General features: G+C 36.8%; 3 protein-coding genes across 3 annotated transcripts; all 3 read left to right on the top strand.

The window, feature by feature from the left end:
• Positions 1-26: 26 nt before the first annotated feature.
• On the top strand, positions 27-941 carry LOC122259458 (uncharacterized). Its single transcript, XM_043026247.2, has 2 exons — positions 27-182; positions 331-941. The coding sequence occupies exons 1-2, from the start codon at positions 177-179 to the stop codon at positions 838-840; spliced, it is 516 nt and encodes a 171-aa protein (XP_042882181.2). The 5' UTR covers positions 27-176; the 3' UTR covers positions 841-941.
• A 3,415-nt stretch (positions 942-4,356) lies between these two features.
• On the top strand, positions 4,357-5,109 carry LOC122259460 (uncharacterized). Its single transcript, XM_043026249.2, has 2 exons — positions 4,357-4,381; positions 4,501-5,109. The coding sequence occupies exons 1-2, from the start codon at positions 4,376-4,378 to the stop codon at positions 4,999-5,001; spliced, it is 507 nt and encodes a 168-aa protein (XP_042882183.2). The 5' UTR covers positions 4,357-4,375; the 3' UTR covers positions 5,002-5,109.
• A 3,071-nt stretch (positions 5,110-8,180) lies between these two features.
• LOC122259457 (uncharacterized) lies at positions 8,181-9,003 on the top strand. The gene is made up of 2 exons (XM_086533159.1): positions 8,181-8,216; positions 8,365-9,003. The coding sequence occupies exons 1-2, from the start codon at positions 8,211-8,213 to the stop codon at positions 8,893-8,895; spliced, it is 537 nt and encodes a 178-aa protein (XP_086389285.1). The 5' UTR covers positions 8,181-8,210; the 3' UTR covers positions 8,896-9,003.
• Positions 9,004-10,000: the final 997 nt, after the last annotated feature.

Below are 10,000 nucleotides of genomic sequence, written 5' to 3'. Positions count from 1 at the left end.
AAGATAAAAAAGAAGGGGAAACCAAACATTGTAGAATGATTCCAGGATCGACAAACCGCGAGAATGGGGCATCCCGAGAGACGACGCGTGGAGGTGGGGGGGAGTTGCCAGATCCTGTATATAAGCGAGGATGGAACTCGTACTCACCACATTGCACAGCTTACCTCTGACCAACAATGAATGTGAGTGCTTCCTCTAAGATTCACAATGGAATTTATATTCCAACGTATCTTATTTCGTCTTATATACATTCAAAATATCTACATCCTTTGCGAATGCTATTAGATTATTGTAAATCATGATGAGTTATTTTGCTATCTTCTATTGCAGAGTATGAAGGCCGTAATTGTGTGTTGCCTCCTAGTGGCTGTCTCCGCCGGTGTAGACCGAAGGAGAGGAGGAGGACGAGGATCCAACAGATTCCTTCCTGGAGGCTTCGGTGGTGTCCATGGAGGCGGTCTCTTCGGCGGCGGTATTCATGGTGGTGGAATCCACGGTGGTGGAATTCATGGTGGCGGAATTCATGGTGGTGGAATCCACGGTGGTATTATCGGTGGTGCCACCTCTGCTGGTCCAAGTGATTGCAGATATTGGTGCAAAACTCCAGAAGGTCAAGCCTACTGCTGCGAGACTGTGTATGAACCAGAGACACCTGTTGGTACCAAGCCACTGGATTGCCCACAAGTCCGTCCCACTTGCCCCAATGTACGTTCTGGACCTCCCAAAACCTGTTCCAACGACTACAAGTGTGCTGGCGCAGATAAATGTTGTTTCGACAGGTGTTTAGAAGAACACGTGTGCAAACCTCCCTCCTTTTTCAGCAACCATTTTCCCTTTTAAATATGGTTACCTCTATTAAAGAGCCGCTATTTTTCCAGTTGATGCCGGGAGATAAAGAATCTGTATATATCTATTTTTGATAATAAATATTTATGTTTATACCTCCTAACATTTGTTCATTCCGTAATCTAGAAACCGAACATTGTTGTGAAGTGATATAATTCTTCATAGAATTCTATAAGGTTATAAATCATACTATTATGAACATTGGTTCCTATGAAGATTCATTTGACTCACACTTTCTTATCTTTACATCTTATAATCGCTGACCTAAATAATTCAAAGGAATGTGTGCACTTTGATGTTTTTATATGCGTATGCATTTGCACACATTCATAAACACACTAAAATATTATATACATAAACACAGAAACACGCAAAGAAACACATGACCTCACCCACTATGTATATGCTTATATATATATATGTATATATATATATATATATATATATATATATATATATAAATCGACAAAATTATGTATATAAGTATTATATATTTATATATACATATATGTGTATTTATGAGTGTATGTGCATACATACATGCATACATACATGTGTGTGTCACTTAAATCCCGATATTATCTTATAACCATCTCAGCTTATTATTTTTCGCTTCTTGGATATCAGTTGACCTGAAATCTGTGATGTTGGAATATTATCTTTTATAGTAAATCAATAAATGCCTAAGACGTTTATTTCCTTATTCCTTATTCTAATTATTGAAATCGAATGTTTACATAAAGTACTTTAAGTAATAGACTTTCATTAACCCAGATTTGTATCAAATAACAACGTAATGTGTATTCAAATAAGCATACCATTTCGGTTTTATTTACCGAACTGTCAGTGATTGTTATACATATGGCTATTGATAGGGTGAAAAGTGCTGAAATTGCCTGAATGAGATTATATTCTTTTACTAATTATTTAGTTATAATCATTTTATGTTGTTCATTAGCATGGAGTATGAAAAGATGAAGAGTCAGTACTATGAGCATTGGTGTCTTATTGGATTTATTTCAATGGGACTTTCTCAGTTGTTATTGCATGTAGTTATGTCTGTCCATAACATGAACATAAAAGCAAAAAATATTTATCAAAGTGTGTGTATGCGTGCGTGCGTGCGTGTGATGGGAGATGAAGAGTAAGTGAAGCACGTAAAACCATGAATCGGTTTCTTAGGAGAGTCATCTGACTTCCTTAAACATCCATGCATGTTTAAGAGATAAGGAAAATAAATATATAGAAAAAGAACCTGTTCAATCGCCTCGTGTATTCCACATTCATTGCTTTTATTCAGAATTGATAATTGATAGATATTCGTTAAGAACTCTTGAAAGAGAGAGGTAAGAAAGGAAAAAAACAAAATTGAAAGATCGAAACAGAAAGAAAGAAGAAAAAAAAGAAAGGAAATGAACATAATTGCAGCCTTCTTAATTGCAGTGTTATTATGACGTCACTATGCGCGTAGCAGATGACGTCACAGAGGGAAGAACTGGTTTTGTGGCAAATGCAGAAAATGTTGCCATCTCTAGAGTCATTCAATGCCTCTGACCTCTGCATTTGTCCAAATTGAATTATTTTCGAATTTATTTCACCTTTCTCCCACTCTACATCGCCTAAAAGATACCTCTCTTAAATCTTCTGTTGTTGATGTGTTTTTTGTTTGTTTGTTTGTTTTTTGTATGTTGTACTATTTATACTATCCCAAGAATATTTTTAAGAAATAGATTTGTCCACTCCTCAGGACATTTCCTAATGAGGTTTCCGTCTCGATTGATTAAATCTAATGGTTTAATTTGTTCCTTTGAACGTTCCTTCTTCGCTTACACTCTTCCGTAACTCTCTTTCACTCCAGTTCTCTTGAACATCCTGTTCTACCTTCGCAAGTTACTTCTTCATAGTACTGAATCAGATTATTTCCTTCTGACGATCTTACATTTCGATTTTCTATAAGCATGAATTCTTAAAGATGAATTCTTAATTCACCTTTCGGAACAACCGCTTTTCCAGTAATAGTTTAATCACTTTTTGCGCGACGTAGAAATCAATGCTCCCGAAGTGATCAAAGGATAATTGTGTCAGCCTTCAGGTTTGGTAGAGGATACTATAAATGACAAGCTATCAATATTTTGCACATTAAGATAATGCAAACTAAATCGAAGAGACATAAGGAGTAGTAGCTCCTTTATCAACGTCACTGACACTAGTGTATCAAATAGATTAGCTAAAATTCATGGCATTCATGAATAGATCCGAAATAGCCGTTGGATATTCATACACAATCTGATAGAAGGCAAATCTTTTCTTCTTTTTTTTTTCTTTTCTTTTTACCCTCGTTGACAATGCACATTTTCTCTCCTTATCATTTTACTGGCTATCATTGTTACAAAAAGTAAGATATGATTCTCCTTTGAACAGGAGAAGATTGGTACGTAAATTCATCGTGAAGAAAATGACCAAATGCACACGTGCTCCTTTACTTAACTATGATTCGTGATGCTTTTGCATTATCTTTTGTATCATCTCATAAATAGTTCATACCTGAGAATCAGTTATGAAAGCAGCATACCATTCCTTTCATTGTAGAATTCAACCAATCCCAAAGGAGAATCTTCTACTGCTTGTACACACTTACCACGACTAGACTGGAAACTAGAAAGTGTGTTGCCATCGTACTGAAACCTCACACGTTCAAACTCTTCCGCATCCCCCTTCCCTCTCCCTCTAAACAAAAGAAAAACAACGGCAGTAAGAAGGTAATAGCAGCTGCAAAAACAAACATAATGTTGTGATAATGATAACAACACCAATAACAAAGATAATGATAATGACAGTGATACTGATAAAAATGGCGATAAATGATAATAATAATAGTAATAAGGATGATAATACCATCCCTTTCATGACAATTATTATAGTCATCATAGTAATAACATCCATAACAATAATAAGAACCATACCACCACAATTAATTGATATTTAACAAATAGAAGAAACGTTACCTTGCTATCATAATTATCGTTATCGTTATCATCATTATCATTATCGTTATTATAGATAATAACTTTAATAGCGATACCACTACTGCTAAAAGAATAATGATAAAAATCAAGAGATGGCCTTCAGATACATGCATGTTATCATGACCCAATAGTTCGAGGTTGGTCGCCTATTATGAGTTTCGTTTTCGATATCATTACCTTCATTTTTCTTTTCTCTTCCCATTCTTCTGAAAACACTTTATCCTCTCTTCTTGGTAGTCTTAAATACTTCAATACACTTTATGTGCTATGTGATTTTTAATTTTATAGTCTGTGAAAATAATAAAAAAAGAGTGAAATGGAATCCAATTTCCTCCCAAAAAGGAGGGGGAATCCAAACATTGTATGAAAGATTCCAGGAACCACAAACCGCGAGAATGGGATATCCCGAGTGACGACGCGTGGAGGTGGGGGGAGTTGCCAGATCCTGTATATAAGCGAGGATGGAACTCGTACTCACCACATTACACAGCTCACCTCTGACAATGAATGTGAGTGCTTATTCTAAGATACACAATAGTAGTTGAATTACACTGTATCTTACTTCGTCTTATATTCATTTAAATTATCTGCAGATCCTGATGACTTATTTCACTATCCTTTCTTGCAGAGTATGAAGGCCGTGATTGTGTGTTGCCTCCTAGTGGCTGTCTCCGCCGGTGTAGACCGAAGGAGAGGAGGAGGACGAGGATCCAACAGATTCCTTCCTGGAGGCTTCGGTGGTGTCCATGGAGGCGGTCTCTTCGGCGGCGGTATTCATGGTGGCGGAATCCACGGTGGTGGAATTCATGGTGCTGGAATCCACGGTGGTAGTGGTATTATCGGCGGTGCAGTCTCCACTGGTCCAAGCGATTGCAGATATTGGTGCAAGACTCCGGAGGGTCAAGCTTATTGCTGCGAGACTGTACATGAACCAGAGACACCTGTTGGTACCAAGCCACTGGATTGCCCACAAGTCCGTCCCACTTGCCCCAACGTACGTTCTGGGCCCCCTAAAACCTGTTCCAACGACTATAAGTGTGCTGGCTTTGATAAATGTTGTTTCGACAGGTGTTTGGAAGAGCACGTGTGCAAACCTCCCTCTTTTTTCAGTAACCATTTTCCCTTTTAAATGTGATTACTTCTATAAAGAGCCGCTACATTTCCAGTTGGTAACGGGAGATAAAGAATCTGTGATTTGTATATACCTATTTTTGATAATAAATCTTTATGCTTAAAACTCCTTGCATTTGTTTATTCCCTTAATCTAGATTAACATGAAATCAAATACTGATATGTAATAAGAGACACTCATCTTCATAAATTTCAAATCTGTATAAAAGGATAAAATTACTATTATGAGCATTGGTTCCTAGGAAGATTCATTTGACTCACACTTTCTTATCATTATATCTATTAATCGCTGACCTAAATGATTCAAAGGATTATGAGTCCTTTGATGTTATTTTATGGGTATGCATTTCCACAGGATAGTGCACAGATAAACATATACGCACACTAGAAGCTCACATACACAAACACAGAAACACAAAGAAAAACATGCACTCACACACTATGTATCTAATTACATATAGATAAATCAACAAATGTATATATGCATATATGTAGATATAAATAAAAAATGTATATATATACATATATATATGTATATATATATGGATATATATACATATATATATGTTTGTGTGTACACATATATATAGATATGTATATATCATATATATGTATATATACATATGTATATGTATATATACATATGTATATGTATATATACATATGTATATGTATATATACATATGTATATATATATATATATATATATATATATATATATTCAGGCGACATAGAGAGAGAAGAGGGAGAGTGGAAGATAGGAACTCTGTAGTACGGAAGTCAAGGTCACAGTGACGTCATGAAGCGAGTGGCAAATGACGTCATAGAGGAAAGAACAAGTCGCAGAGCTAACGTGTGAAGTGTTGCCATCGTGAGGAATCTGTTTCTCCTTTTTTTTTAATTTGACTGTTTCCCATCGCTATTAAGCAAATTTATCAAATTTATTTAAGGAAAGACTATGTTTGGGAATCAAACTACTTAATGCACGTAATTTTGGTGCTTTGAGAACTGATTCTGAAATATATTATTAAAACGTCCAAATCAATCTAATTTCAAAAAAATGCAAATTGTTAATCCGTCTCATGTCTATGAGAGAATTGCACTCACTTGTATATTAATAAAATGCAGAAATGTATCCAAAAGCAGACAGAGATTCTCCTCATAACAAATTAGCAACTGAGTAGTGTGACGTCATCAAACTTGGAAAATACGTAGCAACTCCTGCTTACACCTTCCTCCTCCCTCCCTCCCTCTCTCTCTCCCTTCACGCTCCCACCCCCACCCCCACCCCTCTCTCTCTCTCTCTCCGGACGTCCCATTGCATTTCCAGTAGAATTGTCTGTATTTTTATAATTTTTCATGATTATGTAATATCTGGGATTATATTTGATATAAAGGAATTAACGGTAGTATAAATGATGATGACGATAAATAAAATAATAAGAATGATAATAGCAATAATGAAGATAAAACTGTATCAATGGTAATGAGAAAGTTATTACGGCTACTAATAATGATGTCCATGAGAAAATATCAGTACTTGATGCAAAACAATATAGATAATGATAAATAATAATATTAGCAATAATAGCAGCAAAAATATCAATCATATACAGCTATCTCCACCGATATAGACCGAAGGACCGGAGGAAGACGAGGATCCAACAGATTCCTTCCAGGAGTGTTCGGTGGTGTCCATGGAGGCGGTCTCTTTGGCGGCAGTATTCATGGAGGCAGAATTCACGGTAGTGTAATTCACTGTGGTAGTGGTATTATCGGTGGTGCAATCTCTACTGCGATTGCAGATGTTGGTGCAAGAATCTGGAGGGTCAAGCCTACTGCTGCGAGACTGTGTATGAACCAGAGACACCTGTTGGTATCAAGCCACTGGATTGCCCACAAGTCCGTCCCACTTGCCCCAACGTACGTTCTGGACCTCCCAAAACTTGTTCCAACGATTACAAGTGTAATGGCTCGGATAAATGTTGTTTCGACAGGTGTTTGGAAGAACACGTGTGCAAACCTCTCTCCTTTTTCAGCAACCATTTTACCTTCTAAGGCCAATCATCTAAGATGTGGACGTTTTTCGGGTATCAGCGGAGATAAATTCTGTGATTCAGATTTTTTTTTTTTTTTTTAATAAATCAATGAATGCCTAAGACGTTCATTTTCTCATTCCTTATTCCAACGATCGAAATCGAATCTTTACACAAAGTACTTTGAATTATAAATTTTCTTTCATCTAGATTTATATCGAATAACAATGTACAACGACATTGTTACAAAAAGGTAATGCACAGTTTTCCTTTGAATAGAGGGAAAATACTGGCATGTAAATGCATCGTGAAGTGAATATCAAATGAGTACACGTGCTCCTTTACTTGATTATGATTCGTGATTTTGTATTATCTCTTGTGTCATCTCATAAATAGTTCCTACCTGAGTCCATCATTTATGAAAGCAGCATAACATTCCTTAACATTCATTATAGAAATCAACCTATCCCAAAGCAGCATATATCACTACATGCGCACACCTGCCATGAGTAGACGGGAGAATAGAAAGTTAGTTGTCTTCGTAATGAAACGTCACACAAAACACTTAGCACCTCTTCCACACCCCACCTTTTTTCCCCATCCCTTACTCTTCTCTTTCTCTCTCTATGTAAGATCCTGACGTCATGTCATTTTACATTTGGGATTTTATGATTGAATAACCTTTCGTTATCCTCTGCCGCTTCTCATATGTTGATTATATTAATGAAAAAAACATCACTATTATCATTCATTACAATAACAAAAAAACGGCATTAAAAATGTAATCACAACACCAAAAGCATGATGACAATGACAATGATGGCAACAACAATGATCATAGAAATATTAATGGTATTATCATTATCATCATGATGAAAAGGACCACCACTAATAATGGACAGACTTAAGAAATATCATTAATCTTGCACTTTATTTGTTAAGTGATTTTTAGCTATACTCTGTAAACAATAAAAAAAGTACCGAACCAATTTTCGGGAAAAAAAAGAAGGGGGAACCCAAACATTCTATGAATGATTCCAGGAACCACAAACCGCGAGAATGGGGCATCCCGAGAGACGACGCGTGGAGGTGGGGGGAGTTGCCAGATCCTGTATATAAGCGAGGATGGAACTCGTACTCCCCACATTACACAGCTCACCTCTAACCAACAATGAATGTGAGTGATTACTCTAAGATACACAATAGCTTCTATATTCCATCGTATCTTATTTCGTCTTTTATTAATTTAAAATATCCACATCCTTTGCGAATGCTATTAAATTACTGTAGATCATAATGATTTATTTCGCTATTTTCTGTTGCAGAGTATCAAGGCCGTAATCGTGTGTTGCCTCCTAGTGGCTGTCTCCGCCGGTGTAGACCGAAGGAGAGGAGGAGGACGAGGATCCAACAGATTCCTTCCTGGAGGCTTCGGTGGCGTCCATGGAGGCGGTCTCTTCGGCGGCGGTATTCATGGTGGCGGAATCCACGGTGGTGGAATCCACGGTGGTGGAATCCACGGTGGTGGAATTCATGGTGGTGGAATCCACGGTGGTAGTGGTATTATCGGAGGTGCAATCTCTACTGGTTCAAGTGATTGCAGATATTGGTGCAAGACTCCAGAAGGTCAAGCCTACTGCTGCGAGACTGTGTATGAACCAGAGACACCTGTTGGTACCAAGCCACTGGATTGCCCACAAGTCCGTCCCACTTGCCCCAACGTGCGTTCTGGACCTCCCAAAACCTGTTCCAACGACTACAAGTGTGCTGGCGCAGATAAATGTTGTTTCGACAGGTGTTTGGAAGAACACGTGTGCAAACCTCCCTCCTTTTTCAGCAACCATTTTCCCTTTTAAATATGGTTACCTCTATTAAAAAACCACTACTTTTCCAGTTGATGCCGGGAGATAAAGAATTTGTGATTTGTATATATCTATTTTTGATAATAAATCTTTATGTTTATACCTCCTTACATTTGTTTATTCCCTAATCTAGATTATCATGAAACTGAACATTGATGTGAAGTATTAAACATTCATCTTCATAGAATTCTATAAGGTAATAGATCATACTATTATAAACATTGGTTCCTAGAGAGATTCATTTGACTCACACTTTTATATCTTTACATCTGCTAATCGCTGATCTAAATGATTCAAAGGAATGTGAGTATGCATTTGCATACGAGTGTGCACACACATACATAGACACACTAAAATTCATATAAACTCAGACACACATGCCCTCACACGCTATGTATATTCATGCACATACACTTACACACACACACACACACACACACACACACACACACACACATATATATATATATATATATATATATATATATATATATATATATATATATATATATATATATATATGTATATATAAATCGACAATTGTATTTATATGATATATACGTATTTATATACATACATACATATATATATATATATATATATATATATGTATGTATGTATGTATGTGTGTGTGTGTGTGTGTGTGTAATATGTATCTATGAGTGTATGTACATGTGTGTGTGTCTATGTGTGCGTGAGTGTGTGTATGTGTGTGTCTTAAATCCCGAATTTATATTATAACCACCTCAGCTTATTATTTTTCCTTCCATTTTCTACACTAAGTCTTCCCTTTCTGTAACATGAGAGAAAGAAAGATGAAAGTGAAATGAAAATACCAGGAACGTACGATACCAGGAAGCTGATACCACTAGTGTGGGTTATCCCAGCTGACGAAACGAGGAAGCAGAGGAGTTGCCAGATCTAACCTAATCTAACCGGGATGCAACTCGTCCCCATCACATTGCACAGCACACCTCTAACCAACGATGAATATATATGTAGAAAAGAGATAACTAATAGCACATTCACTTGAATTGAAAAATCTAGTGCAACAAACTAAGCCATTGCTGTTTGGGCGTTTTCCATGAGGAAATGGTGC

The sequence above is a fragment of the Penaeus japonicus genome, unplaced genomic scaffold, assembly GCF_977035675.1.
Source record: "Penaeus japonicus unplaced genomic scaffold, GWHDUDI00000001_assembly GWHDUDI00000038, whole genome shotgun sequence".
NCBI classification, from domain to species: Eukaryota; Metazoa; Arthropoda; class Malacostraca; order Decapoda; family Penaeidae; genus Penaeus; species Penaeus japonicus.
The sequence above is the reverse complement of the archived record's forward strand: the minus strand, read 5'-3'. Positions and strand labels throughout refer to the sequence as shown.